Source organism: Ceratotherium simum, chromosome 18 (assembly GCF_057802395.1).
Source record: "Ceratotherium simum simum isolate JZ-2026a chromosome 18, ASM5780239v1, whole genome shotgun sequence".
NCBI classification, from domain to species: Eukaryota; Metazoa; Chordata; class Mammalia; order Perissodactyla; family Rhinocerotidae; genus Ceratotherium; species Ceratotherium simum.
In genome coordinates this window covers 55696334-55724230 of record NC_141917.1, presented here as the reverse complement: position 1 = coordinate 55724230, position 27897 = coordinate 55696334, and the positions used below count along the sequence as shown (strand labels likewise).

The window sequence follows — 27897 nt, the reverse complement described above, 5'->3', positions numbered from 1 at the left end:
GGCCCAGGCCTGAGCATACAGACCCATTGTCCCAGTTATCTGCACTTTGTTACATTTGTTTGATTGTGCAGGTCTGGATTGGAGACACGGAACTCCGGGAGGGCCGAGCCAGCGTGACTCAGCCTGGAGCCCAGGCCCAGCCCCGACTGCCCGTAGGTGCTCAGGGGTGTTTGGGGATGACAGAAAGGGCACCTTGGTTTCTCTGGTGGGTAAAATGGGGCCAGAAGATGCTGCCCTCACTGACCTCTCCCCTGTCACTCTCCCCTGTCAAAGAAAGACATTCAAGGGTATAAAGGACACACGGTTTATTCAGAGGCCACCAGACTCTGGGCACCACCAGGATGTCGAGTCTGGGCTGCCCACCCCCTCCAAGAGCTGGTCACTTAGGCTCAGCTAGAAGCAGGTGGAGGTGGGGGAGTGGCCACAACCAAAGTAGCAAAAGGCACCCCTGTTCCAGGGGTCAGAGACTAGGGTGGACCCCAAGGATCCTGTGAGTTGTATTGACCCTGAGTATTGACCCTGAGTGACCTCTGAACCTGAGTAGGCCTGATGCTTGGTAGTGACCTGTGTCCAGTTGGGGGTATCCTCGTACATGGCCCCAAAAAGGGTTTTAGTCCTCCCCCAGGCCGTGTAGTCTTTCCTTATAGGAACTCTCCAGACCCCCACAACATTGCACTCCTGGGAAGAAGTGCATCCATCTTCTTGGTCCTGGGCCCCTTGGTCAGAGTGCTGGGATGGTCAGAGATGGTCCTCAACTTCTTCAGGTTGGGGGTCCGGGCAGCAGGTGGCCTTGGGCACAGCCTCGCTGGGCAGCTTGGAGAGTAGCCGGGCTGTCTCCTGGGTGATCTCAAAATGCTTGGGCAGTGGGGTGCGGCGCAAGGGGCTGCCCTCAGGGGAGGCGGTGGCAGGGCCAGGCCCCCGCCTCCGCAAGCTCCCTGGGGGTGTGACAGGGGTCTCCTCGCACAATTTAGAAGCCACCAGGGCCAAGCTGGATAGTTGGTGGGTGACAGGCCGCACGCCTCCCCGGGGATACTTCACTGGCTGGCGGCTGAAGTGGCCACGGGACTGTGTCCCCAGAAGTGAGTCCTCGGGGCCTTGGCTGGGCACTGTGGGATGGGGTAGTCAATGTTGAGCACACCTAAGTCCTCTGGATATCCCTCCGGGAGTCTCTCTCAGCCAAGCCTACCCTGGGGGGGCAGGGGCACCCCCAGAATTCCTTGGCTACTGCCCAACACACTCACCTTCCTCTCCTTCATCTTTGGTGTCTTCAGCCACTTCCTCTCTCTGGGCACTCTGTGGAGTTGGAATCTGCGGGGAGAAACCCAAGACCAAGACCCCAACGATAAAATCCCAGTTCTTTGAGACTCTTGGAGAGTTTGTCCCTGGTATGCAAAAGTTCCTTTGCAGTTTTGGTGTCTGGGGAGAGACAATGCCCTTCACAGTGTACTGCTTGTCCCCCTGTGCAGAGCAACGTCATTAATCTCAACTATGGGCTCTGGGAGGGCAGGAATGCTCCTGTTCAGTAGAGGGCCAGCCAGGGGAGTGATTGAGCCATATGCGAATTAGGACCTGGTGAACCACCCGTCTCCATCCTGCTCTGCTCTCTGCAACCTTCGCCAGATTTTTAGCTGTATGTTCTCACTGTTCTTCCTTTAGCTAAATGCTAATAGCAGCTGGAGTTCTTTGTAAGTGTCAGACACTGTCCTGAGCACTTTCTGAGCCATTCCAGTTCTCAGAGTCCCACAGCTCACCAGTGCCCCTTCCCCAGCTCTGGGCTGCTGTGGGGGAGGTCTGCCCTCTCAGGATGGTGGGTGTAGCAGAATCTGAGGGATGGCAAAGCCCCCTTGGTAGTCTCATTGTACGTGATTTTCACTAACAGTACCTTTCAGGGCTGTGGTGAGGAGGACAGGAAGCCTATAAAGCGCCCGTGCATAGTAGGCGCGCAGACAATGGCAGCTGCAGACCCCTCTTTGGCCTCACTTCCAACCACCTTCCCCTCACTGGTTTATTACAGTGCGGGGCTGTGCCCTGAATGCACCAGGCATGTTCCCACCTCAGGGCTTTTGCACTGGCTTTTCCTTTTGCCAGGAACACCCTTCCCCTGAATTCTGCCAGGCTTCCTGCTCCCTTACATCCTTCCAGTCTTTGCTCAAACCCATCTCCTCCATAAGACTCACCCACACCATCCCATTTACTGCTATAGACTGTCCTCCATCTCTCACCTTGGTGCCCTCGAGGTCGCTTAACTTATACTACTCTTCCTTTTTTCCATAGTTCTCGTCACCTTGTAACATCCTATGTAATTGACTCTGTATCATATTTCCTGTTTATTGTTGGTTTCTTTCCCACTAGAATGCAGGCACCAAGAAGATGGGGTCTTTGAATATTCTGTTCACTGATGGATCTGTAATGCCTAGAACAATGCTTGGTACATGGTAGGTGTTCAATAAATATTCCGTTGAAGGAATGCACTGTCACCCACATTGTTACCTCTGCAGGGCTGCACCCTGCTGTTACTTCATTATTACCCACCACTCCATTTCTCACTTTTCCTTCCAGAACGAGCACAGGGTAAATAAGGAAGGGAGGGAGGCAGGGAATGAAAGAAAAATTTTTAAAGCGAGAGGAAGGAAGGCAGACAGGAGAAAGTGAGAGGATTAAATGGAGAGAAGGCTCTCCCCGTGTCAGTAGACCTAGCAGGTTCCTACCTCAGGGGGTATGGCCTCCGGATGCTTCTCCAGGGCACCATGGGACTCAGGCTCTGCGGCAGGGTCTGAGGTGAGGGCTAGGGGCAGGGGGTTCAGGGCAAGGTGTAGGGGTGGCAGCTGGGGGCTGGTTGTGAGGGGCCCAGGGGCTGGGCTGGGGTCTTGGGGTGGGGGTTCAGTTGCCAGGGGGAGCTCATCCATCCCGAAGATCTGCTCGTAGTGCACAATGAGGAGCTCCACAAGCTGGGCCTGGTGCCCAGAGTCCAGCAGGCAGGTGACAGGGCCGGCCCCCACTACTCCTGGACCATCCGGCGGCCGCAGCAGCGTCGGCCCAAACACAATGCCTAGGTTGTTGGCAGACATCTTGTTTTCCTCGAACTGTGCAGCCACCCTGGGGACAGTGTGAGGAGAAGGGTCAGGGCATGGAGTGCACAGTCACTGGTCATCGAGTAGGACCTGCAGGCCAGGCTAGTGGCAACTTGCCCAAGTCCTGGTCATTGTTTGAGACCAGCAACTACATGCCTGGCGATGGAGGTCAGGGGTCAGCACCCAAAGTCAGGAGTCATGTGTTAAGCTTCAGAGCTCAGAAAACACATGCAAAGGTCAGAGGTCAGTGTCAGGTCAGTCCCAGGGGTCAGTAGTAACAGGTCTGGGGAATGGGTCACAGATCTGTGCCTCAGGTCAGAAGTCACATTTCACGGTCAAGGACAGTGCACACCTGAACAGATGGGCCACCAGGTGCCGCAGGGTGTTGTAGTTAGAGTCAGGCAGCTGCACCAAGAGGGTCTTCAGCGAGCGGATAACCTCAGGGCTGGGGCTGGGGGTCCCGGGGTCGAGCCCAGGGTCTGCATGCAGGGTCTTAGCCAGAGAGATGAAGGCGTCGTAGAGGTGGAAGGGGACCACGGGGTCAGTGAGCTGGGGGTGGAATGGTGGGGGGACACGGGTGTGGGTGGGCTGCGGAGGGTCCTCAGCCTGAGCCCGCCCAGCCCCTGCCCCCTGTGCACCCACCTCCTGGAGGAATCGCTTAAGGACACTCGAGATGTCGTGAGGCGAGTTCCCCGAGAGGTCCACCAACGCTCGGCCGTTCTCTAAAGCCTGGCACAGCCGCTCCACTCGGACCCGAGACCCGCTGACTCGATAAAGGCCCTGTAGGGCAGGGGTGGGAAATGGACACCTGGCTCGCAATCTGGCCATCAGGAGGGCCAGTCACTACTGGGGATGGTCAAAGGCCAAGGCAGCACCTGCACACCCAGGGCGCGCTGTTCTATCTCAGCCGTGCACCTGGTGATCACAAAGGGCACCTCCTCCGGGAAGTCTCTGGGCAGCTGCAAGAAGTCAACCCCAAAGAGGGGGGTCCGGGCTGGGAGCCGCCTGTGTCCACAGAGGATCAGCAGAGTCTCAAGGCAGCGCTTGTGGCAGGTGAGAAAGCACTAGGGGGAAGGTCACAGGGTCAGAGAGGTCACCAGGGGTCATCAGGGAAGAGGTCATAGGGATCCTCAGGGGACTAGGGGCTCATAGGAGATTATCAGATCAGAGCAGGCCCCAGGGGCAGGAAGGTCATGGGGATCTCAGGTCAGGGAGGTGCCTGGGCTCAGGGAGGTCATTGAGGGTCAGCTGAGGTCATTGGGTCATCAGCTCTGGCCATACCTCCTCACACTCAGTCCCGCTGACCATGAAGGCCTCGCACTCTCGGCACTTGGCTGGGCCCCGCAGCCGTCGCAGCCGGTGGGTCTGGGCTGCGCTGGACAGTGTCCACTTCCTGAAGGGGCTGCCTGGCCCGTTCTCCAGCCCATCTCCCAGGTCTGTGGGAACACAGGGTCAGGGGGTGCCTGGTCCACCCCACCCTGCCCTACCTGCTTCTAGCCTCACCAGGATCTCGCTCCTCAAAGTCGTCTGAGGACTCAGTGCCTGTGGATGAGACCTTCACCAGCCGCCTTGTGCCACGGCCTGCAGAGGGTCACAGAGGTCAGGGGTCACATGGGGAGGCTCCAAGGCTAAGGAGACATTCCCAATTTTCAGGCCTTCCAGCACCACCCACAGATGACCTTGGGGAAAGGGTCAGAGGTCAAGAAGGAGGTCTGACAGGTCAGAGATTAGGGGTTAGAGAATGGGTCAGCAACCTGGGGGGGTTGGTTCAGAAGGTGGATCAAGAGAATGAGTCAGAGGTTGAGGAAATAGGTCAGGGGTGTGGGGTAGGTCAGAAGTCAAAGGCTAGACTAGAGATTGAGGGTCAGAGGCTGACGGGGGGTGGGGGGGGGGCTGGAGGATGGTCAGAGGTTGAGAGGGAGTCAGGGCGAGGTCCTGGGCCCACCTGGGCTGGAAGTAGGAGAATCCAGGGACCGAGACTCGCTGCCACCACCCACGCTGTCCACGTCACTGCCTGGCGTGGGGCCCGGAGTCCCTAGGAAGGGACAGGTGAATTAGGATGACCCCCTGCCTGGGCACCACTCCCGCCCATCCCTCGCTGCACTCACCCTGCCAGCCTGTGCCTGCGTCCTCCCAAGGGCCTGGCTCAGCCGCGCTCTCGTCCAGCCGCGGATGTGGGGGGCCAGACAGCTTCTTTCTTGTGTCCATAGGGGAGCTGAAAGGAGAAGTTTGAGGGCTCTGATAACCAGGAAACCGGCCAGGGGTGACGGCGCCCAGGTATCCCGTCTGGGACCCCACTCCAAATAGTTGGGTCTGCAAGCACTGATGCTGGTGAGCATCAGGCCCTGGTGTGCTGATCCCAAAGTCCTGACTCTCCCAGGACTGGGACGACTCCCTCAGGATGAGAGCCTTGGGTATTAAATCCCAAGTATCAAGGCTTTGAGTTCTCTCACCCTGAGGACTCAGCCCCACTGTGCCAACAGCCTGGCACCACGTCTCCTGGGCTCCTTCCCACCCTGCTCCCAGGGGCCCACCTGTGCCCGGCAGGCACGAACTCCTGGAAAGAGAAGGCTGGCGGCGGGGGCGGTGGGGCCTCGGGCTGCAGGGCCCGCACGAACTCCTGGTAGCGCTGGCCAGGCTCGAAGGGCACGCAGCACTCGGCCAGGGCGGCAAAGGCCCGGGGGCCATGCTCCGCCTGATTCCGCCGCAGCCCAAACAACCCCAGGGTCACCTGCGGGGCGGAGACAGCGCATGAGAGAGGGGTGGGTCCCAGGGGCCTGGAGCGGGGCCAGAGCCCGGCGCGGGGGTGGGGTGGGGGGGTGTCGGAGGAGGGCCTGACCCTGAGAGACAAGAGCGTGGTCAGGGTTTGGGGGTGGGGGTGGGGCTGGGCAGTGGGCGTGGGCAATTGGCCTGGGTGGCGGCGGCATGGTGGGAGCCGGGCCGAGTCATCCCAGGGGCAGGACCCCAAGAGAGTGGAGCCGAGGCGGAGGAGAAGTCGGGGGCGGGAACTGGCTGTCTAGGGAGATGGGGCGAGTTCTGGTGCCCTGGGGGCGGTTTAGGGGCAGGGGGCACTCAGCGGGGGGTCGACCGCGGGGAAGAGTCTCACCCGCCTCAGCACTTCGTCCCCCTGCAGCACCAGCTTGCGCACGTGCGACACGATCCGCTGCTTGGCGGTCTCCAGGTCCTGCTGCCGCGCGTTGGCCTCGCGGACGCAGGCCTGGTACAGCGCCTCCGCCTCCTGCGCCTGGGGAAACCGAGGCCGGGGCGCGTGTGGGAGAGAGCACGGTGGGCAGCACTAAAGCGCTGGGGGGTACGGGCGAGATCTCTACCTTGGCCTGGGCCTCCTCTCGCGAGCGCCGCCGCCGCTCCTGCTGCTTGCTGGGTCCCAGCGAGGCCTGGGGGGCCGGGTCCTCGGGGGACGCCTGGGAGCGCACCCTCAGATCCTCGCTGCGCTGCACGTACTGGAGCTGGGCCCTCCGCAGCGCCTGCATCGCCTCGTTCTGGGGGCGGCGGAGGGACGCGATAAGCGTCCCTTCCTCTCCTACCCCAGCCCGCTCTCCACCTGCCCGGCCTCACCATCCGCTTCTGCTCTTTCATCCACTGCTCCTTGAACTCCTTCCGCCACTTCTCAATCTCAGTCCGTTTGGCGGCCAGGGGCTGGCAAAGATGGGGGATGGAGATGCTGCCTCAGGGCCACCTGGTCCTTCCTTTCCCCGTCGCCACGTGCCTTACATCCTCTGAACCCTTTTCTGGGTCTGCACTCTCCCCTGGGGTCTTTTCACCCAGACCTGCTCTTTCCCACCCTGGTGTCCCCACAGAGAGTCTCAGTGGTCACTTCATCCTTTCCACTGGGACTCAGAGATGCCAAAGCTCTCTTCCTGGGAACACTCAGCACCTTGCCACCCCACGCGGCAAACAAACAAAAGCACGGTTTTGCAATCGCACAGGAAGCCTGGTTTGAATCTCTGCTGGGTAATCTTGGGCAAGTTCCTCAGCATCCCTGGGCCTCAGCTTCCTCATCAGCAAAATGGCCCTGCTGATGGTCATTGTCTTCCTCCTGGGTGGTTGTGAATGGAATGATGCATGAAGGACAGCAGAGTCCCCTCACCTGATAGTAGTCTCTTTTCTGCTGGGCCACTGTCTCCATGGCTAGGGCTCCCAGGCTGAGGTCGTGCTCCAGAAACAGGGTGTAGACGTACTGCAGCGGCATGTGGCTCTGCGGAGGAAGGGAGTGTTGGAGGTTGCTGAGGATCTACAGGGGCCTGGCTGGGGTACTGGAGGGCTTGGGCTCTGGGGGGTCTGGTCATGGCTACCTGCTGGTGGATTGACACCTTGCCAGCCTCAGCGATCTTCATGATGCTTTTGGCAAACTCCAGCTCTGGGGGGAAACAGCAGGGGTCTGAGTCCAGCCAGGGTGTGGGTACCGCCTGGGGCCTGGGGCCGGGAATATGGGGACCTCACCGTGGCTGGCTCTCTTCTCGGTCCAGGCCAGCAGCTCTTTGGCGTAGCGGCTCCAGGTCTTGGCATACTCCAGGGCTGCATCCACACCCCCCTTGGTCCGAATGAGCCGCAAGTCCAGTTCCTCCCCTGGGGCAGATGGGTAGACCTCTGACCTCTGAACCCTGACCTTCCATGGAAGCCTTTCCTGAGCCCCCAGACCAGACCAGCAGCCCCTATTCTACACCCTATGGCTCCCCAAAACACCACTTTGTGGATCACTTGTCTAGGTTGCAATTTTACACGATGGTCCACCCAGACCGGGGGCTCCCTGAGGGCAGGGACTCAGATCCGTTGTGTACACTGCCGTGTCCCCAGCACACAGAACAGGCAGTCGGTGATGACTGGTTGTGGGAAGGACTCCTTTCTGCCCCCACCCCTCTGGCCTCACCCTACCTGTGAGGGGTGCAGGACCCTCTGGGGAGGGGCCACTGGAACGGCAGGTTTCACTGGTCTGAGGGGGAGGGAGACAGCAGTTCAGGAGCAAGCAGTGCAGGGGCCCTACCTCCCTAGAGCCCCTCCTCTTGGAGGCTCCCTCCTCCCTGCCCCTTGGCCCTGCCCCTCACCACAGTGGCTGTGGGGGTCTTGTCAGGCTCTTGGTCTCCTGAAAGTGCAGGGTCTCCAGCCAGCATCTCAAAGGTCCTGGGAGGTAAGGGTGTCAGAATGCCACTTTCCACCCAATCTGTCCCACTCAGGGGTGCTGGGGACCCCAGGGCAGCTTGGGGGATGGTCCTGGATATCACCTCTGAGACATTTCTTGTGTCTGGAGGTTTGAGGGATGGGGTTTTGGGGGGGAAGCAGGTGAGTTTTTTTTATGGGACTTGAGAGAGAGTTTGAAGTGTGCTGGGTAAGTTTGGGGTTAATAGAGTGGGATTATAAGGATCTCAAATGTTTTGAGGTCACAAGAAGGATATGTGGGGGTTCTAGAACACTTTAGGGATTTCCAGTGGATTTGGAGGGTTGAATTTTGGGATTATTCAGGTGGTTTGGAGGGCCCCATCTTAGACTTCTCAGGTTATTAGGTAAGTGGATCCAGATGTTGCAGGTTCCTAGTGGGGCTTTCAAGCACCTAAATAGTTAGGGATTTGGGGTATCCTAGCAGGATTTGGGAGTGACCCAGGCTCACACTCACACATTCCCCAGGGAGATCTCAAGGTTGTCCAGGCTCCGGAAGATGTCACTGTACCTCTTCCTGCTCTCGGGAGCCGGGGGTAGCCCTGGGGGAGTGGAGTGTCACATGGGCCAACCAAAGCCTCCCTCCACCCACAGCACCTCACCTCAGCCGGGTTGTTTGAAGGGTGGGGAGAGAGAGAGACAGAAAGAGTGGGGAGAGAGAGAGAGTGTTCTGGCACCATGGCCAGTGGGGAATGCAGGATGGGGACGAGTGTCTGAGCCAGAATGGAGGGAGCGTGGGCTTGGGTGGGGCCGACTCAGGGCAAGCAGATAGACTCAGGCACAACCCAACACAGAGACAGCTGCTCCGAGGAGCAGAGACACCCACACACAGTAGATGCAAAGCGACAAAACAGAGATGCCCCAGATGCAGCCACACTGTCTTCGGGGAGAGAGCCGGCTTGACAATGGAACCACATAGACCTCAGGCCAGACAGATGGAAATACACGTGGGACAGACCGGCGCAGAGCCTGCGGCAGAAGCACACAGGGCAGACTGAAACCACGAGGGACATAAAGACCGAATGATACTCAACATGCACAGCGGAGACACAAAGACAGCCGGAAACACAAGTCGGACCTTGCCACATTTCTGCCGCAGCCCCCTTCTAGGGGGCCCAGATCAGCACTGACCCCTCCCCGGGCTATGGAGGCGCCGGGTGGGGATCCTGCCGCATCGCCCTCTCCATCAGCGGTCCTGACACCCTGCCCCCATCACAAATATCAGAAGCAGAAGCGGCCACTTCCCCTTCCTGGGCCCCCTCCCCCAGGCATCCGGGGTGAAGACTCCAAAGGGGGAGGGATCAGGGACTGGTGCCCCGGGCCCCTCTCGGCTTGGGGGTCCCCACAATGGAGGATCTCCGCCTCCTCTCCATTCAGGAACTCCTCTCCCGGCTCTCTGGAGAGAGGCAGGCAGGACCCCTCAATGTAGGAAGCGGGGTACGGTCGGGGGAGGCCCCTCTCGGATCTCGTATCCCGGACCGCCTACCCGGCTCTGCTGCGTCCATGACCCGGCCCGGGGATCGCTCGGCGGGGACGGGGCTGGGATGGGATCGCGCGCCGCCGGGGCCCAGCCCCGATTTCCTGCCGCGGCGGCCGCCGCCCGGGTTCCGCGTCGCCCCGCCCAGCGGAGGCCAAGCCCCGCAGCAGACCACGCCCCTCCACGGAGGCCCCGCCCTTGGCCACGCCTCTGTCGGTCTGCCCTGCCCCCAGGGCCCGGAAGGGAGGACCACGCCTCCTCCTCGAGCTGCGGGAGATGCCATCCACGCTGGACCTGGATACCCCAAGACTCCATCCAGGCCAAGCTTCACTTACCCAGAGCTTTGCGCGGCCCCAGAGCTCCAGCACACTCCTCCCGCAGTGACCCTATACAGTCTGCCTGGCTCCGCGAGCCTGTTCCCGAACCTTCCACCCTACCACCCAGTGATGCCGGTTCCCGGGGATCTCTTGGACCCCTCACCCATCCCAACCCGACTGTGGCCATGGAGCCCCCTGGTGGAGGACTGATGTCCTGCCCAATTCCAGCTGTATCTGAAGTTCCCTATCGCTCTGGGCTGAAGACCCCTGGACTGGGGGACCCCCAGTGACCCTCAAAGCTGGATCATGCTCTTGAGGTCCTGATTACAGCACAGCCAGAAGTGCCCCTAGTGCCCCTCTCACCTACAGGGCAGAGACACCTGCCCTAAGTCCCCCAAGAATCATCCCCAGCAAACCCCAAGTCCAGAGTGCTCCCCTAGGGGTCACCTGAAATTGTCTCAAGGGTTCCACATGACCACAGCAGCCCGCATGCAAGGTGGGGTCTGGCACCTCTACCCCTCCAGACTTGGCTGGTCCTGGCCCCTTCACCGCTTAGGCTCCCAGGACTTTTCTTGGGTTGTGGGCCACACCCCGCCCAATGGGGAAGCGGGACAGGGTGGGCTGCTGATGACCAAGGGGCAAGGGTAGGAAATGGTTGAGAAACCCCCAGGGAGCATTGGCAGGGCAGGAGAGGGTGTCCAGAAGCCTGGGCCCAGGCCCTCTGGTCTGAGGTTGTCACATGCAGCTTGTCAAAGTTATAAAAATGTACCCACACCCTGCACTCAGTGGAATTTCTGGCTAGAAATAAAGACTGCATGTTTATAACTTTGCTTCCTAGTTTTTGGCTGTCAAGAAGGCAGATCTCCCACTGCCAGCGACTCTCAGCTCTCATGCTGCCTACTCTGCGATTCTTGAGTTGTGAGTGACAGCCCTTTGAAAGGAAGGACAGTGTCAGTACTAGGCCCCAGCCAGGTTGCCAGGTCAAAGCCTGGCTGTGACATGAGATGGTGATGGGGTGCAGGACCCCAATGAGTGTGACCAGAGTATTTGTAATGATGCGGACTGAACTCCCTCTCATCTAAGACACCACGAGAGGAAAACATGCTTTTATTTTGTGTATTATTAAAAAAGGAAAAATGCCATTGATCCTAAGACTTCTTCCAGTGCCTGAGGGTAAAATGTGAAGCTGAGACCACAGAAATATGGGACTACTTGTTAAACTAGGAAATATGCAGAGCTCTCTGGGCTTGGAGCTTGGTCGGTCCAAGTGGTGAATGCATTCCACATGGTGTGGTTAATGACCTTACACAACCTGTGGGGAGTGTGCTGGGACCTTACTTGGTGACCACCCAGCCCCCCAACAACCCCTCGTGTGGTGCAGACAGAGGCGGAGGCTTGGCTTCTTAAAATCACGGATGCTGCTTTATTTACCAAAGGTGCCAGCTTGGGGCTGGTTCTGCCAGCCAGGCCTGCAGACGGCTGCACGGGGTCCCAGCTCAGTCTTGGTGGGCAAGGCCGGGCCAGCCTTGCCATGGGGGCAGTGTTCCCTCCTGGGGTCCTCAAAGGGCTCCTGCCTGGTGGCAACAGAATGGGCAGTGGGTGCTGGCACCGCTGTCTCATGAAGGCACTTTCAGCTTCGGGGTTCCCAGGAAGAACTGCAGGATGCGGTCGGCCAGGAGTGCCAGGCAGAAGTCCAGGAGCAGGACCTGGGCGATGACCAGCTTGAACTGCAGGGCAGGGAGCGATAGTGAACTGGGTGCCTACAGATGGGCCCAGGCCGAGTCCCAGGGCCAGGTCCACAGGGTCACTCACCTCCACGGGGATGTCCACAAGGCCAAACTGGCTGTTGAAGTCAGGTGAGGAGCCGAGAAGCAGGCCAACAATGGCCAGGAGTGACACAGCCAGGCTCCATACCAGGGGCCTATTGTCAGGCAGGCTCTCCATGAAGGGTGGGCCCTAGAGGGACAGACGGATAGATAGCTGCGTGTTGTGGGGGCCAGGCAGGGGAGCAAGGCATGCTTGGGCAGAGGCTGGGCCTCACCTTGTAATTGATGGCGAAGGTGGCCATCTGCATGGCCATAGCCATGATGTACACGGTGCTGTTAACCAGGCTCGGCTCAAACTCTTTGTACAGGTCCACAAACTGCTCCTGCCTGCAGGGACGCGTCGGGGTCAGGGCCCCTCTGTGGCTCCCGCGGCCCTTACGGAGAGCCAGGCTTCTGCCTGGCTGACCTCGCTGGCCTGGCCCTGATTACCCCAAGGCAATGTCTGTGCACACGTCCTCGTGCCACCTTCCACCGCAGGGACGTCGCCTCCTCTGGGAGCACCCTGTCCACCCCCACACCGAGGCAACACTCACTTCTCGGGGCTCCGGGCCTGGGCCTCACGGTACAGGTAGACAAGACTCAGGAAGTGCACGCAGAACTGAAGCACAACCGTGAGGATGGTGTACAGGTTGAAGATGTTGGGCAGGGGCCGCTCCCGGGAGAGAGTCTTCAGGGGCTGCAGTGGCAGGGTGGGGTTAGGGCCCAGACTTGCCCTGGGGCCACCTGCCCACTCTGCCTGCTGGCAGACCCTATGCAGAGAGTATCTCCAACTCCTAGGGGTCACCAGTCAGCACCTGTCTCCAGAGACCTGCTTGCTCCCCAGCCTCACTCGATGCCCACATTCCACACAGTAGCCGCAGGAGTCTTAAAAATCTACACCCCATTCCACCTGCTCTAGAACAAACCCAAACCCTCTCTAGGGCCCATGAGGCACTCATGATCAACCCAGCTCACCTCCTGCCCCCTCCAGCCAGCAAAGCCTCCTCGAGTCAGCCCATGCCTGTCTGTGGCCCTTCTGCCTAGTTCCTGGCCGGCTCCCTCATTCTTTACGTATTGGCTTCAACGCCAGCATCACAAGGCTTCCCTGACCAACCCCGAGGCCTCCTGCACAGCCTGGGACCCACTTTGTGTTTTTCACGGCACTGCACTCTCTGAGAGGTCTTGATAATCATTTCCCCGTCTGTCCCCTCCTCGCCTGTGGGCTCTGTGTGGCCCACCTAAGACCCCAGGTCGTGGACAGCACTGGGGCCTGAGTTGTGTCACTTGGAGGAGCCTCAGCGGGGACCTGCCCTGCACCCCGATCCACATCTGTAATGTGGGGACGATAGTTCCCACCCTGAGGGCTGCTGTGAGGAAGGGCAGGGACGACACATGGCGGCACCTGTAATAGTCCGGCCTGGCTGGCTCAAGCATCCCCAGCCATCAACCCAAGAAGCCTCCCAGCACCTCCAGGGCAGGTACTGTGGTTCACAGAGGGAGAAGACACCCTTCAGCTTGGGCAGGAGCCCCTGCTTTGCCTGGGGTCCCAGCCCACCTTGGAGCGGGAGATGAAGAGGAAGCAGCCGGCCAGCAGAAGCCCCTGCAGCGTGGCCTGGAAGTCGCTGAACTTGACACCCTCCAGGTAGAGGACACTCTGACTATAGGCCAGGATGAGTGCGTTGAGCGCCAGGATTTTGAACATCTGCAGCGTGGTCACCAGTGTGCAGCGGCCCTGCTTGATCACGTGGCAGACTAGGGGCGTGAGGGGACAGGTGTGGGCCTGGGTGCCAGGCAGGATGGGTGGGGGGACAGGGCAGAGGGATGGGGTGGGTGGCAGGACTCACTGCACTGGATGGATGAGAGCTTGGAGGTGAAGGGTGCCGCGATGCTGGCGTCCCCCAGCTTCACAATAGGCGTGCTTTCGTCCTCGAGGTCCCGCAGCACCTGGCTCAGGCGGTCCTGTGGGGCAGGTGGCAGGGGTGAGACCTGGCAACAAGGAGGTGCTGCTGCCCCTGTCCCAAGACTTACCCGCTGGGAAGCTGGCTGCTCCTCCGGGGGTGGGAGCCCCGACCTCTGCCTGGCCACCCTGGAGGTGGCCCTGCTGCTGCTGTTGCTCAAGATGGGGCTGTCCCGGGGCCGTCGCCGCCGCTCGACAACCCGCTCAGGGGCATTGGCCAGGAGTGCCACACCTGGGGGGTGGTGTGTGTGTGTGTGTGCGTCAGCATCCAGGGGGAGCCCGCCGGCCCCAGGCCCTGCCAGCCCTGTGCCAAGGCACAGCACAGCGCAGGATGTCTGCTCAAAGCCAAGAAGGAGCTGCTGGCCTGGCAGCCGAACCTCCCCATTTTATCCAGCCTCCCCAAGGAGCGCCTCAGAACATCTATCTTACCTTCGAAACACTAATTAGAAAACAAAGAAAAGAAACAAAAAAACCTCAGAAACCAAATCTAACTGATTTCCGAAGTTTATTGCCAAAGATTACAATTCTAAGAAGTAAATACACCATAAATGCCACAGCTGATAAATAAAGCAAATAAATATTTGCAAAGCACTAAAAACCATGTTAGGTTAGTCTTTAAATGTCAATTCGACATCTGTTCTGTTGACCCAGATCCGAGGCTATGAACCCTTGGCAAACGCTTCAGCTCCAGCTGTGTCTCCTGACTTGTCCCATCTCTCTCAGCCTCTGGCCTCGGTACCTCCAGACGGTGCCTGAGCAAACGAAGTCGTGTCTGCCCCATGCAGCTGCCCTGGTGGCACTCGCCGCACTGTTCCTCAGACACCTGTGTCCTTTCCTGCCTTTGTAGCACCCTTGGATCTCTGATCCCATGGCCCCCTGCCCATCCCCTCACTGCCTCCTCATGCTCGGTGACATGTCCCTGATGCTAAGCATGTGTTGGCAGAGCAGTGAAGGAAAGAACAAGCCCTCAGCCCGTTGGGCTCACCCACGTCAGCATGCTTCAGGGCACCCACGTCGTTGGTGCCATCCCCACACATGAGCGTCACGTAGCCCAGCTCCTTCAGGCTGGTGATGACAAACTCCTGTACGGGCAGAGATGGGCTGAGTGAGGGCTGCGTGCCACCCCCAGGGCCCTGCCCGCCTCCATCATTCCCTGCACCTACTTTCTGTTTGGGGGCCACACGGGCAAACACCTGCACATGAGGGATGAGGCGAAGCAGCTGCTGGGGGTCCTCAGCCTGCAGGTGGGCCAGGCCATCACCGGTGAGGCACAGTGCATGCTCCAGGGCCAGTGACTTTGGGGAGCCCTGGGCCAGGGGCAGCACAATGCTGCCATCGATGGAGCGCCATTCACAGGGTTGACCTGCAGGGTCAGAGCCCGGGGTCAAAACCGCCCAGTTGGACCCCCAACACCCAGTCCCAGTCTCTCCTCTCTGGAGCACCTTCTTGGCCCCTATTCCTCCTTACCTCCGCAACCCCAATCTAAGAATCCAGGGCCTGAGTCACTTGTCTGAGACCACGTAACCAGGCCAGATTTGAATCTAGGCAACCTAACCTCAGAAGCCAGGCATCCTCCCAAGCCTCCCCCTAATGAACTCCCGGCCTTGGGGCCTGCTTGAAACCCTGCTCTCCCAGGCCAGGGCACCCCGAGTCACTTCCTCAGGCCAGACACTTGCTACCCACTTCCTCTTTCCAGCTGGCTGGAAACTCCTCTGAGCACCAAGGACAGCTGAGGGCAGCCTACCAGCTGAGGGCAGCCCACTGGCTGGCTGGCCCGGATAGGAACAGCAACTTCCACCGGGCTTTTGTTGTGGCCATTTTGTTGGAGCAACTTTGCTTGCCAGTAAACAGTCCTGACAGCCACCTTGGGCCACTTGCCCACAACCTCTGGGCTGGGGCGGAGACCTGGGACCTGCAATGTAGACTGGGGGAAGGGCTAGGAGGTGCTGGAAGATGTCCTAGCTGGTGAATGTCACTCCCGAGCCAAGCCCTGCACTGTGCACCATCCCATGGTGTCTGACAGACCCCACCCCACCAGCCAGTAGGTGCAGCGGCTGGATTTGCCCCTCGACTGGTCTGACTCCAGGGCACTGCTTGCAGTCACTGAGTGATCAGTTTTTGGTCACTCAGGAGCAGTCAGTGACCATGAGCTCTGGAGTTAGGATGTCTGGGTTCAAATCCAGTTGACCTGGTCAGCTTCCTCCTGTGTGGCGTGAGGATGGCAAGACCCCCGTGTGGGGCAGAGGGACCGATGTAGTAACAGGCACCAAGCCCTCTACCCGGGGTCTGGCCACGCAGAGCCCCAGTTGGCTCTGTGCTCAGGAGAGGAGCCCTTGCCATACATAGGCAGCCTGCAAGGCCCAAGGTGGGCATGAGGATATGAAATGTGGGCAAGTGTGACTACAACCAACCACCTTGAGACTGTAAGTCACTGCTGACCCAGGAACCAGTGATCACTTGCATGCTACTGAACATGCAGATATGGAGCTCTGGCTAGACGGCCCGAGCCTGCCCATCGGGCAGGGCTGTATAACAGGTACTGGATGATGCAAGGTATGTTCACTCAGGCCTGGCATGCAGGTGGGGTGCCGGACGGGAGCTGTTCTTGGATTCAGGGTCCCCCCAGCCCCTGGCCACGTGGGACCTCACCTTTCTCTGTGGGAGGCTGCAGGATAAGCGTATGTGCCTTTTCAATGAAGTGCAGCTCCTGGGCCACATGGCAGGCGGTGAGTGGGTTGTCACCTGTGATCATGACCACCTGGGAAAGGGTGGAGTCTCAGTGGGGCAGGGGCCAGTGGGTCAGAACTGCAGCCTGGAGACCTGGTGGCCGAATCCCTTTAAAGAAGGCTAGAGAGGAAGATCCCGGCCCCCTAATGGGAAATGGGCTTCCAGGGACCACAATCCGCCCCCACTTGGGGGCATTTTATGCAAACAACACACATGTGTGTCTTTCTGAGACTAACCATAGCCTCTATTTGCAACACAATCTAAGAACCAGCCCTCAGCGTGGATCTTCTTGGCTTGGTAGCTGCCCCAGGCTGGAGGACACAGGCTCCAGCCTCTTGCCTTAGAGCCTGGTGATGGGAAGACAGGTTGCAACTGCTGAGGATCAGGTGGGGACTAATCATGTCACCACCCTGAGACTGCTCACTCACCTCCCACACTCTAATCTGCATCCTGAGTCCCAAACTAGAAAACACAAAACTACCAGGACAAACAGACCAAAGCCAACAGGACAGATGGATGTGGCCTGAGTGTTGCCTCCATGTCCCCTGACGCAGCCTCAGCTTCCTCCTCTCTAGGATGGGGTAGAGTGGGGAACAGACCTTGCCTCCCAGTGACACTGGGGGTCTGAGAAGTGATGTGAGAAGGGTGGGCATGGGTCAGGTCCCAGAGCGTCGTCAGGCCCGGGGCAGCGTGAGCGCCTCAGCCATGATGGCACTCAGCCAAAATCCACGACTTGCTTGCTGCTGAGACCTGGACACTCAACCTCATTTGCCCCACTGAGGGTGGAACTGTCCTCTGATGTCACATCTCCCTCTCTGTAAGTATGAGTTGAGACCCATCTGCCTGTCCTCAGGGCCCAGCCAGGAGGAGTCTGGCAGCCGTACCCGGTGGGATGCATTCTGGATCTCACGGATCACGGCCTTGGAGTCAGCCTTGAGTGGACAGGAAACCACGATGAAGCCGACGAACTTGAGGTTGCACTCCAGCGCCTCCCGCTTGACCTCTCGGGCCTGTGGATAGACATGGGGGTGCCCTCAAGACCTGTTCCCCCCATTCCTGTGCTGCGGGGGGAGGTTAGGGAAGGCCTTGTCCTCACAGGAGGGACACTTGAGGACAGAAACTAAGAGGTGCAGAGAGGTACTAGGCACCCTGGTGGCACAGAGGCTCAGCAGTGACCGGGTGGTCCTGGACCCCCCGATGGTGTCTCTACCCCAATGTGGACAACAGTGCAGCACGGAGCCCCCGTGGCTCAGCTCCTGAGATGGTGAAGTCAATACTCTCCTTTGTTAACCACCCAGGAGATGCTCACCCTTGACTTCATACCAAACACCAAAAACTCCCCGCCCTTATGGAGCTTGCCTTGTACTGGAGGAGACATGTAACAAACAAAACCACAGAAATCCGAGTGCTGAGTGCCTGAGGAGAGATGAATGCAGGGGAACAAGGCAGAGAACATCGGGGGCCAACACTGAGGGGGTGGCTCTGAGGGGGGCTGTGACCAGGCTCAGGAATGGGCAAGGCTGTGAGCCTCAACCTAGGCTCTGAACACAGGGTAGTAACCTGGCATTGGGTCTGGAAGAATCTCTCAGCCTCTGGGGGCAAGTGGACTGGATGAGGACCAAGAGGAAAGCAGGTAAAGGAGCAGCATTGGTGGTGGAGATGGGAGAAGAGCTGACTGCCAATGGGACATGGGGTGTGAGCCAGAGCTGGGGATACCCCAAGACCATGTGGTGACCAGGTGGTTGGGCAGGGCAGGGGTGGAGCTGGGCTGGAGATGGGGGAATCAAAGATGCCTCCTGGCATTCCCTGAGGAGGTGTAAGGACCCAAGGGTGTAGAGGTAGGAACCTGGGAGGAGGTGGCCCAGGTGCCAGGATGGCATGGGGTCCCACAGAGGGCAGGGCAGGAAGCAGAGAAGGGACTGAGGACTGAGTGCCACCCAGGACCTCCAAAGGTAGAGGCTGAGGAGGAGGAAGATGAAATCGCACCCACTGGTGGCAGTGCTGCCAGTAATAGAAGGCAATGTGGCTGAGGGGCTGACAGGATGGCAGGTAGAGAGTCTGGATCCTTACCTGCTGGTGAGTGAGGTGCCCCAGCTCCTTGTACCCCAGCGCCAGGACGCGGGCTCCTTCCCGGGAAATCTCCGTGTGGATGTGATGGTAGTTGGGTGGGCACTGGGTGAACTGCAGGGAACGCAGGGGGATGTCACCGACCGCCCCGCGCCCCCCTCCCCCCCAGGCCGGGGCCAGCTCACCATGGAATGCAGGGTTTCGGGGGCCCCCTTCACAGCCGCGATGTAGCAGAGGTCAGTGGAGCCGAGCTTCTCATAGGAGGCGAGCACGGACATTCGCTTTAGGGCACTGGCAAAATGAAAGCGCTGGTGAATTTTCAGCCCCTGAGTTTTAATACTTCGGGGGAATACTTTCTCATCTGGAAACAAATAAGTACGAGTCCTGAGGGCCTTCGCTCCAAAGAGGTAGCCAAGCCCCCGCCTGCTCCCTCCACTCCCTTCCTCCCCAACCCCCAGCGCTGGGGCCTGAGGTGGCTCCTGGCTCCAGGAGGGGTCAGAGCTGGGAGATGTTGGTTCAGAAGACCCTGCTCCAAGCTTTGGGTGGGGTTGGCTCCAACCCAGGGCGACACCCAAGGCATAGCCTGTCCCAGGTCAGAGCTGAGCCTGTGCCCACCCATCTGCCCGAGGGGTGTGGCTCTCCTGGCTGGGGGTGCGAGAGCTGGCAGCGTGTCTGCACTAGGCCTGAGGCTTCACCCCTCACCTCTAGTCAGCGTCCAGTCCACAGCTGTCAGCATAGCCTTCTCCAGGGGGTCACCCACAAGGGTGCCATCATCCAGCTGCATGAGGGAGTGGCATGATGCCAGGGCCCGGTGAGTCTCTACAGGGATGTTGGACACGGGGGTCACCTCCTTCCCGTCTCTGCAAGGACGGGGAACAGCTGGTTATAGGGTGGAGGTGAGCCGAGTGGAGGGACCCCTGGGAATTGGCAGCTAGGATGACAGATGGGCCCCCAAACTCTGTGCCAGTCAGCGTGGGGCTGGGGGGTGAGGGGGGGTATTGTTTCGGTCCTCATGACACTTACGCCCATCTCACCAATACCCCCAGAGGTCGTGTGACTGCTTGGGGATGCCTGTGTCACTCACAGTGAGGACCGCATGGGAAGACCCTCACTTCAGAGGCTTGGGCTGGGCAGCTGTGTATCCTTTGAGCTTCCAGAAAGCCCTCTGCTACGTGCCATGTGGCCCAGGCCCCCATGCTCACCTGAGCCCGGCCACGCCTCGCACCACCAGGCTGTCACTAGTCAAGGTCCCCGTCTTATCGAAGCAGCACACTTCGACCTTGCCGGCGAAGGGGATCCGGAAGGGCTCCGTGCAGTACATGTCTGCGAGGTGCGAGCCAGGGTCAGGGGTCCCACTAGGCACCAGCCCGCTCGGCACCCCGGCCCTGTCCCAGAGACTCACAGAGCTTTGCCAGGGCGATGAGAGAGGTGTTGACAGCCAGAGACAGCTCGATGGGCAGCTCGGGGGGCACGACTGAGGTGAGGATCAGTGTGCATTCCAGAAACAGCTTGTAGCGGTTCCGGCTAGGGTCCTTGGTACCTGTGGAGACAGGGCCTGCCAGCCTGGGGCTGTGGGTGCGGGGCCCAGCAGACAGGTGGGGGGCCATGGCACTCACCTTCGATCCACACGTAGGCGGCTGCCGCGATGGCAAAGACCAGGAGAAAAAGGATGAAAATAAAGGTCTCCAGGTTGTTCGCAGTCACTCTCTTGACTCCAAACAGGATAGTGCGCAGCAGCTTGCCCTAGGGGGGCAGAGGAACAAAGCTTTTCCTGGTGCAGGGGTGGGGGTGGTGGTAGCCTGAGAGCATCAGGGCCAGATTCTCCCTCTACTGAGGGGGAGCGCCTGCCCTGGGTCTACGAGTGAGCCCTGCAGCCGACGCCGCTGCTGTTCCAAGGACCACACAGCTACGTGGGCAGCTACCACTCAGCCAAGAGGTATGGAGCTATGGAGACCAGTTGCCAAGGCCTGGGGATCAGGGAAAGAAGTGGCTGAGATAGGGGACGAGTTTTCTGGGAGGAGATCTGACTATCACCTCTACCAGGTAGTCCTCAGGCTGCTTTAGTGAAGAGTTTACGGTTGAGACTCTATTCAAGCCCACAGAGCAGGTGGTAATAATCCATCTGCTGTCTGTGCTCCCCACTAGCACCTAAGCCGGGGAGAGCGAGCCTGGGCTAAGGCTTTCCTCTACACCCCAGCCCCTAGCCCAAGACCTGCTGTGAGAGTGAGCCTGTGGAGTGGACATTTTAGGGCCTGAAAGGGCCTCTGTCTCGACTGTCTACCACCCACCTTGGGGTGCACCCTCTCCAAAGCTGGGCAAGGCACCACACCTGGGATGTGTTGAATCCAGTCCGCAGGACATAGGCCACGCACCCATTGTCGACCGCTGGGGAGACAAGCAGAGACAACGTCACTCACGTCTGCTTGTCCCAACTCCCTCATAGCCAAGCAGACATGGGGGTGATGGGGGTGGCGAGGCCAAGACACCCCCAGAGGCACCTACGCTTCAGCCCTGTGGTAGCCTTCTGCGGAGGGATGTGCTGCACCACCTTGGTGCCCCCGAAGATGACGTGGAGCCTGGAGTCAGCCTGGAGGTCCAGCAACCGGTCGGGGCTGAGGTCTTCAATGGGCTCCTGGGGAGGAAAAGAGGACGGTGAAGCTGATGCCCGTCCTAAGCCTCCCCCTCCATCTCCAGTCTCTGGAGAGCTGGACCATGGGGCTGGGAAGAGCTTGCCTGAGCCTCACAGAGCTCCCCATCCAACCCTGTGCATCTCACTAGAGACAGGTGCCCCGCCTTATCTTCTCTCCACCTGCATGTACAGCATCGACTCTTATGGTTCCACACCTGGCCACACCCAGGATTCACACCCTCCCTGTTTCTCTCAGCCCACCTCAATTTGACACCCCAGGGTGCCTGGACACCCCCAGATGCTCTTGGCCTCATCTCCTTTCCTCTCTCCATCACCACCCAGCTGCCCTTCTCCTACGCTGCTGACTTGCCAAGAAACCTGGCAGCTACATCCAGATGCTGCACCCACTTTTCCTCCTCCAGCCTCCTGGGCCAGAGGCTCCATTCCTCCTCCATCTGCACCTGGGCAGGATCCCGGCCCAGCCACCAGCCCTCTTCTGGCCCATTTTCTCCTCTGTGAATGGGACAGTGATGCGCCTGAATAGACTAAGGACCGCCCCCCACCAAGCACCTTCATCTGTGGCACCGACTCCCCCGTGAGCATGGCCTCATCCACAATGCAGCGCCCCCGCAGCAGCAGCACGTCACACGGTACCAGGTTCTCCTGTGGGGAGCGGCCTGCAGGGCAGGGGCAGGAGGGTTGGACAGAAGCCCAATGCAGGGGCTCCCACTGGGACAGAGCAGAAATGGGCCTCACCGATGGAGACAATGTCCCCAGGAACAATCTCGTCGCTGGCGACAGGCCTCCATTTGCGGCTTCGGTAAACCTGGGTGGGGGCGAGGTGTGGTCAGCTCTGGGTCATGAAGCGGGCATGGTGCGGGAACATCCCCAGAGCTGACCACACCCTGCCCCTGCCCCATGCCTGCCACAAGCCCAGCAGGGACCCTCCTCTCCACCCGGTCTTCCTGCTGGCCAAACCTGGATCATGTGAGGCTTGTTGCCCATTTTCCGGATCTCTGACATGTTACGCATCTGCTGCTGCACCAGAGAAGCCTCAAAAGCAACCAGCATGGAGAGTGTGAAGACGCTGTAGTACCAGTACTCGTCTAGACACCAGAGCCCCACGCAGAACACCTGTGGGACACAGGCCAGTCTGTTTCCACGCCCACCCATCCCTGCAAGGGAATGCCACGTGTACGCCCATGTGGGGCGTAGTCTAGCACAGCACACTGAGCGGTTCTGCCCATGGGCTTGGACCCACGAGGGCAAGGAGAGGTTTCCGGGTTTGGAGGTGGACACAGGTTGCTCTGGTTGTGAAAGCCCAAAGGAACGGGGCGAGGAGAAGGGCCAGAGCTGCTGCTTTACCTGGAACACAAAGAACGGTGCCGTGGCTCTCTCCTTGAAGAGCTCTGAGAAGTCGGGCACCACCATCTCGGCCCTGCAAGAAACCAGACCCTGTGCCCTACTTGTGGTGGAGGCCTCACCCTGACACCTCCACTGGGGGCACCACAAGCCTCCCTGGGAAATGAGGAGCTCTGTTGAGCCTCCAGACGGGACGCTCCCCTCGACTATGGCTCTCCTCATCCCCCAGGTACCGGGGCAGGCATGCTGACCACCCCCAGCCCTCCGCTCCACAGAACCCAGATGAAGCTTCTCAATCGGCAACAAGCTCTTCAGGCAGCTGCCCACCCAAGTGGGGCTGGTGTGAGAGCAGAATCCACCATCTGGTCGGGTGACAAGGTAAAGGGAGAAGGAATGTCTGACTGTGGGATGGGAGACCTGAAGCTGCACAGAGGAGGCCCAGCAGCTGGGTGCCAGGGAGTCCCGTGGGGGCCTAAAATATGGTGCCTGAGCCTCACCCCACTTCAGAGAGGGGAGATCTAGAGCCAGGATTTGCTAAAAACTCCCTGAATAAAAGCCCCAGAATTTGAAGAGCCAGGCCTAAAGGCATGTTCTATGACACTGTGCATGGTGGGCCCCATCTGGCCAGATCAACTAGGGCCTCCCTTGCTCTGCCCTTGAACTGCAGGGATGTCCCGGATGTGGGATGTGAGAAAAAGAGGGGCCCCACTATGATAAAAGCAACCAACAACAATTGAGCCTCAACCTGTATTGTCTTGGGCGCATTTGCATGAGTGGGGATGGTGTGAAAGGGGATGTGCCAGGCTGCCACTGTGGTTGACCCAGGTGGTGGGGAGGAGGTAAATGTTTCCTAAACATTTTCCTATTAGATCGATAGTTGTGGTACATATATTTGTAGTTTTTTGAAAGGCAATTAAGTCTAGAAAGATTCCCTAGAGGTTCTGAGGATTTTTGGTTGAGAAGGATTGTCACAGTGGGCAGAACAGGGGTTCTGAAGCCCAGCTCTGTCCCCACCCAGTCACAGCCACATGCCAGCACTGGTGGTTTTGGTGATTAAAGCAGAAAGCTCGTACAGAGCATCTGCCATTCTACCCGGTACAAATGAGAGCTTTCCTGTACAAATGAGAGCTTTCCTGATCACTCACGTCTTTTTTATCACCATTCCTAAAGTGTTGGGATATGTATGGGAAAAATATAGAAAACTTATGTTTAAAGAAAAAATTCAAAACAAAGAGGGGAACTAAATAACAAAACAAGGGCCAACAGCCAACCCTCATGGGCCACAGGCTAGGCTCCTGCGAAGAGCTGCCTGTGCCACGGGGAAGAGCTCCCGCCTGCGAGCCCTCCAGGAGTCTCGTCACAGGCAAGTTCAGGGGAGACTAGATTAGAGCAGGTTTCTCAGAATGCGCCAGCCACCTTCACCGAGGAGGTTTTGCTGAAAAGGCGGACTCCTCCGTCCCACTTCCCAGGTACCCAGACTCGGAAGCACGGCCAGGCACCTGGGCTGTGACCACAGGCAGAGCCCCATTCCTGTCACGGGGGCGACACATGGGGATGTCCAGACTCACTTGTTGCTCCCAAACTTCTTCTCGGCTGCACGGATCTCCCAGTCCTCCTGGAACCCTCTGTTGCTCTGGTAGTATGAGAAAGCATTTCCCACAGGAAACGCCACTGGGAGGAAGCGCTTCTTTTCCAGAGCATCGTAGGAATACTTGATCTTCTGGAATTCGAAGGACAGCACCTCCTTCCCATCTTCGCCCTGTGGGAGAACGTGTTTCTGTGACAGAGGACCCTGATCTGGGGGCGTCAGCACCTGGGAATCCTACCCAAGCCCTGCTCAGGGCAGCCTCACAGGCGGTCCCTACCTCATCGCGGTGCAGGGCCACAAGCTCAGTGGATCCATTGTTGGCAGTCGGCACCACCTTCACGAAGGTTGCTTTGCTGGGGTCGTACTCCTGCAAGAGGCAAAGCGTTGCCACTGAGCCCTTCTCAACCCTCAGCTCCACAGCCCCCATTGGGGAGGTGCAGCAGCTCTGTGGACATGTTCTGAAACACACCACTAGGCTCCAAGTGCTGGCTCAGCCACTCTCTAGTCTGTCACTGGGAAAGGAACAACACCTCGCCACACCTTTGGTTCTGTATCAGAAAGCCAGGGTCATGGACAGCACCCAACGCCCAGGGCGCTGCTGTCGAGGACAGGAACTCAAACAGGAAGGATGCTGCCCGGCAAGAAGTGCGCCCTCAATCCACGTGAGCCAAGCTCTGTCACAGCCCGCCTGGTCTCCTTCCTCACTCCTTTACTCTTTATGCCATGTCCTCAAGGGATGACGGACGATGAGGCTTGAGGCTTGTCCTTGCCTCAGCTAAGGGCCTTGGCACAAGCTGTTTTCTCTGCCTTGAACACCTGGTCACACAACCGGCTTTAGGGTTTTGCTCAAATGTCACCTTCTCAGGAGGCCTTCCTTGGCCGCCCCATTTAAAGCTCCCTCACGACATTCCTATCCTCATTCCGATTCTCTCTCTCTTTAGCATTGATGGCTGAGTATGAGTTCTATCTCCCCCACTAAAACCACGAAAGTGAAGGGTTTTGTCTGTTTTGTTCACTGCTGTTTCCTCAGCACCTAAGACATGGAGGCGCCAAATGGGGCTCCACTGACGCTCCCTCCATCCTGAGCTGCATCCATCCACTGCGCTCTACCAGACCCTGTGATGCGCATGTTTGGGGAAGGGGTGGGGGCAACCGAGGTGACCCTGAGAAACAAGGCCTCGCCCCATGGGATGTCCACGGGCCACCAAAGCCGGCAGAAAACATAACATGACAGAAGACATAACTACGAACTCTGGTGACGCCACGGAAGAAAAGTGCAAAGCGTTACATGGGGCAGCCCCATGCCAGGCGCTCTGCAGATGTCATCTCAGTTTCTTCTCCCGATGGCACCTGAGATAGGTGCTATGGTTCTCACTTTACACAAGGGAAAATTGAAACCCAAAGAGCAGCGCACCCTGAGATCTGTGATGCAAACCCAGATCTGCCTGTCCTAACCCCACAGCTGCTTAGCTCCTCCTTGTTGTCCATCCCTGGAGAAGAAGTTAACAGTTACACTTTCTAGGTGCAGGCCAAAAGGCAGCTCTGGAAGTTTGGGGGGTGTCACATTCACCCCAACTCCCCTTCATTTTTTTTGTCCCTCGCTAGGGTCTCTCACTGTACTGACTTGAAGCCACCAAGCCCACAAGTTTGAACTTCTCCCTTGGGATAAGGGAGTCAAAGTGGGCTGCAGGGGGTGGTGGGTCGATTTTGTCTCTCTCTGCAACCTTTGGTGCTGTTCCCTTTCCCTTTTCTTTCAGCAAACACACACCCGGGATCAGAGGGGAGGCTGGTTGGAGGCTGACCTCAGCATCCATGGCTCCAACCCTGCTGGAGTCATCTGAGGCAGGCACAGAGGGTGCTGGCAGTCACCAACATCAAACTGCTGACCCAGGGCTGCTCTCACTCATCCAGATCTGGGGGCTGAGGGTCCCATGCGCTACCTTGCTGCTGGGTTCTGACAGCAGTCCTCACCATCACCACCCTCATCTTGCAGACAAACAGAAAGACTCTAAGAGATTAAGTCAGTTACTCCCAAATAACTCCTGCTCGTATTAAACACTGCGATTCACTTCATTTCAAGCTTGTTTGGGTCGTAGTACCAGAGGGCCTCTGAGCACTGAACAGCAGAGTTCTCAAACCAAGTTTCACAGACAGAAAAACCCTTGCCGGTCTAACCTCCCACTTTAAAAACCAAGGCAGGAGACAGACTAGAAGGAAGGTAGGACCGTTTCCAGAAGAAACAACCGAGTATTAGCTAAAATGGGAGCTAGCATTAACAAGCTCTATCAAACACCGACATATGCCAAGCCCTACGTTAACCTCTCCATAGCTATTACATTATCAACCTAAATGACTACACCAGGAGAAAATTCCAGAAGAGGGAAGGAACCTGCGTCAGGTCGCACAGCAAGCCAGCAGTGGGTCCAGCATTTAACCAGCGCAAAAGGGCAGAAGACGCCCCCGGGGACCCAGGCTCAGCAGATGGGAGGCCCGGGCCGAGCTGGGCACCGAACCGGACACTGCGGCCGCGACCCGCGGCGAGGCCCAACCGTGCGGCGTCCGGCTCGTGCCTGCACACTTACCGGGGTGCAGGTGAGGGCGCAGTGCGCATGCACGGACCAATGTCCCGAGAGAACGGTGAGCGCGTGTGCGAGGCAGATGGAAGCGAGCACGAACAGCGCCGCCTCAGGGACCTGCGCCCAGCTGCTGCCCCAGCCCCAGAAGCCGGCGGCCGCGGCGCCCAGCCAGGCCGGGTAGAGCAGCCCCGCGAACGGCAGCACCGTAAGGCGCCGCAGCAGCGCCAGCCGCCGGTACGGCCACACGGCGGCCACCAGCTCGTCGCCGCTCGCTATCAGCGCCGGCCCGGTGGCAAGGAGCGTGCGCGGCTGCGGCCCGGGCTTGGGCTGCCCTGCTGGCCGGGTCCCGCAAGACACCGCGTTGCCCGCCGCCGCCGCCATCTTTTCCAGCGCCGCGCTCGCTTCCGGGGAGAGGCACCGCCTCACTTCCGAGGTTTTACTTCCGGTGAGCACTGGGCGCCGCCATGGCAGCCGGGAATGGGAAGAGCCAGAGCAGCGTAAGGGGCTGGGTCCGGAAGCGGCTACTCAGGGCGCCGCCATGACCGGCTGTGGCCGGAAGGAGAGGCAGGGCGCCGCCATGACACAGAGGGCTTGAAAAGGCTCAGGCGGCCTGTTCGCCCTGCCACGCCGGACTGAAACCGGAAAAGACGAGACAAGGCGGGCGGGGCGCCCCCATGACAACGTGAACCGGAAGAGGTGAGCCCTCCTCCGAGACTACCCCGGCCTATCTGGGTCATGAGGGGCGGAGCCTGGACTCTGCGGAGGCGGGGTCAATCAGGGAAGCGCCGGCGTTCAGGGGGCGAGGCCTGGACACCCTGAGGGGCGGGGTTTGTCATGGGGGCGGGGCTTGTTAGGGGCGGGTAGGCTGGGGTCCTGGGTCGATCTCTCCGGGCTGGGAGAGCGCCTCCTGCCGGGTACTGTGCAGGGATTTGGGCTGGATGGCTTAGAGAGCCAACATAGGACACAGCCGCACTGGACGAGAGCCGTCATGTGATAAAAGTTACACATACAAAGTTGCTACTTTAACTTAAAAATATGAAAATGTGGTGTTTATTTGAAATATTATTTTGTACTGTTTACTTTCGTGTTACATAAATGCTGTTTGAACAAAACCACAGTAGGACTAATTAACAGTTGCAATATATATTG

The 27897-nt window shown here is 58.9% G+C and overlaps 2 protein-coding genes across 4 annotated transcripts; both read right to left on the bottom strand.

The window, feature by feature from the left end:
• Window positions 1–290: 290 nt before the first annotated feature.
• On the bottom strand, window positions 291–9837 carry GMIP (GEM interacting protein). Of its 2 annotated transcripts, none has more exons than XM_087443409.1 (21): window positions 9730–9837; window positions 8701–8785; window positions 8135–8210; window positions 7965–8022; window positions 7533–7658; window positions 7385–7449; window positions 7180–7287; window positions 6648–6728; window positions 6401–6571; window positions 6178–6315; window positions 5606–5802; window positions 5180–5286; window positions 5017–5106; window positions 4575–4652; window positions 4353–4507; window positions 3947–4135; window positions 3714–3851; window positions 3424–3620; window positions 2709–3096; window positions 1242–1308; window positions 291–1106 (listed from the first exon to the last, which is right to left on the bottom strand). In XM_087443409.1, exons 1-21 carry the CDS (start codon window positions 9746–9748, stop codon window positions 739–741), a joined length of 2901 nt encoding a protein of 966 aa, XP_087299535.1. In that variant the 5' UTR covers window positions 9749–9837; the 3' UTR covers window positions 291–738. The 2 variants fall into 2 exon arrangements, with proteins under 2 accessions (XP_087299535.1, XP_087299536.1); XM_087443410.1 differs by lacking the exon at window positions 9730–9837 and adding an exon at window positions 9322–9723.
• A 1600-nt stretch (window positions 9838–11437) lies between these two features.
• Window positions 11438–27264, bottom strand: ATP13A1 (ATPase 13A1). 2 transcript variants are annotated; one of them, XM_004422908.3, is made up of 26 exons: window positions 26755–27264; window positions 24450–24539; window positions 24153–24343; window positions 22588–22660; window positions 22201–22356; window positions 21979–22048; window positions 21793–21899; window positions 21096–21225; window positions 20923–20978; window positions 20210–20336; window positions 19996–20133; window positions 19796–19916; window positions 19296–19453; window positions 18779–18954; window positions 18597–18707; window positions 17411–17536; window positions 16449–16557; window positions 14963–15162; window positions 14785–14881; window positions 13871–14031; window positions 13687–13801; window positions 13398–13594; window positions 12397–12539; window positions 12079–12190; window positions 11850–11993; window positions 11438–11764 (listed from the first exon to the last, which is right to left on the bottom strand). In XM_004422908.3, the coding sequence occupies exons 1-26, from the start codon at window positions 27127–27129 to the stop codon at window positions 11654–11656; spliced, it is 3594 nt and encodes a 1197-aa protein (XP_004422965.1). In that variant the 5' UTR covers window positions 27130–27264; the 3' UTR covers window positions 11438–11653. The 2 variants fall into 2 exon arrangements, with proteins under 2 accessions (XP_004422965.1, XP_087299534.1); XM_087443408.1 differs by having other exon boundaries at window positions 19996–20148; window positions 26755–27225.
• Window positions 27265–27897: the final 633 nt, after the last annotated feature.

Bases quoted from the DNA above. Each gene is read 5' to 3' on its own strand.
- GMIP (XM_087443409.1), bottom strand. The intron at 5,803-6,177 runs GTGAGACTCTTC...TCCGCCCCGCAG, and splicing joins GGGACGAAGTGCTGAGGCGG to GTGACCCTGGGGTTGTTTGG. The intron at 5,107-5,179 runs GTGAGTGCAGCG...GTCCCTTCCTAG, and splicing joins CGCAGGCACAGGCTGGCAGG to GGACTCCGGGCCCCACGCCA.
- ATP13A1 (XM_087443408.1), bottom strand. From the start codon at position 27,129: ATGGCGGCGGCGGCGGGCAACGCGGTGTCTTGCGGGACCCGGCCAGCA. The intron at 15,163-16,448 runs GTGAGGTCCCAC...CTGACCCTGCAG, and splicing joins GCAGCCTCCCACAGAGAAAG to GTCAACCCTGTGAATGGCGC. The intron at 14,882-14,962 runs GTAGGTGCAGGG...CTGCCCGTACAG, and splicing joins GTGTGGCCCCCAAACAGAAA to GAGTTTGTCATCACCAGCCT.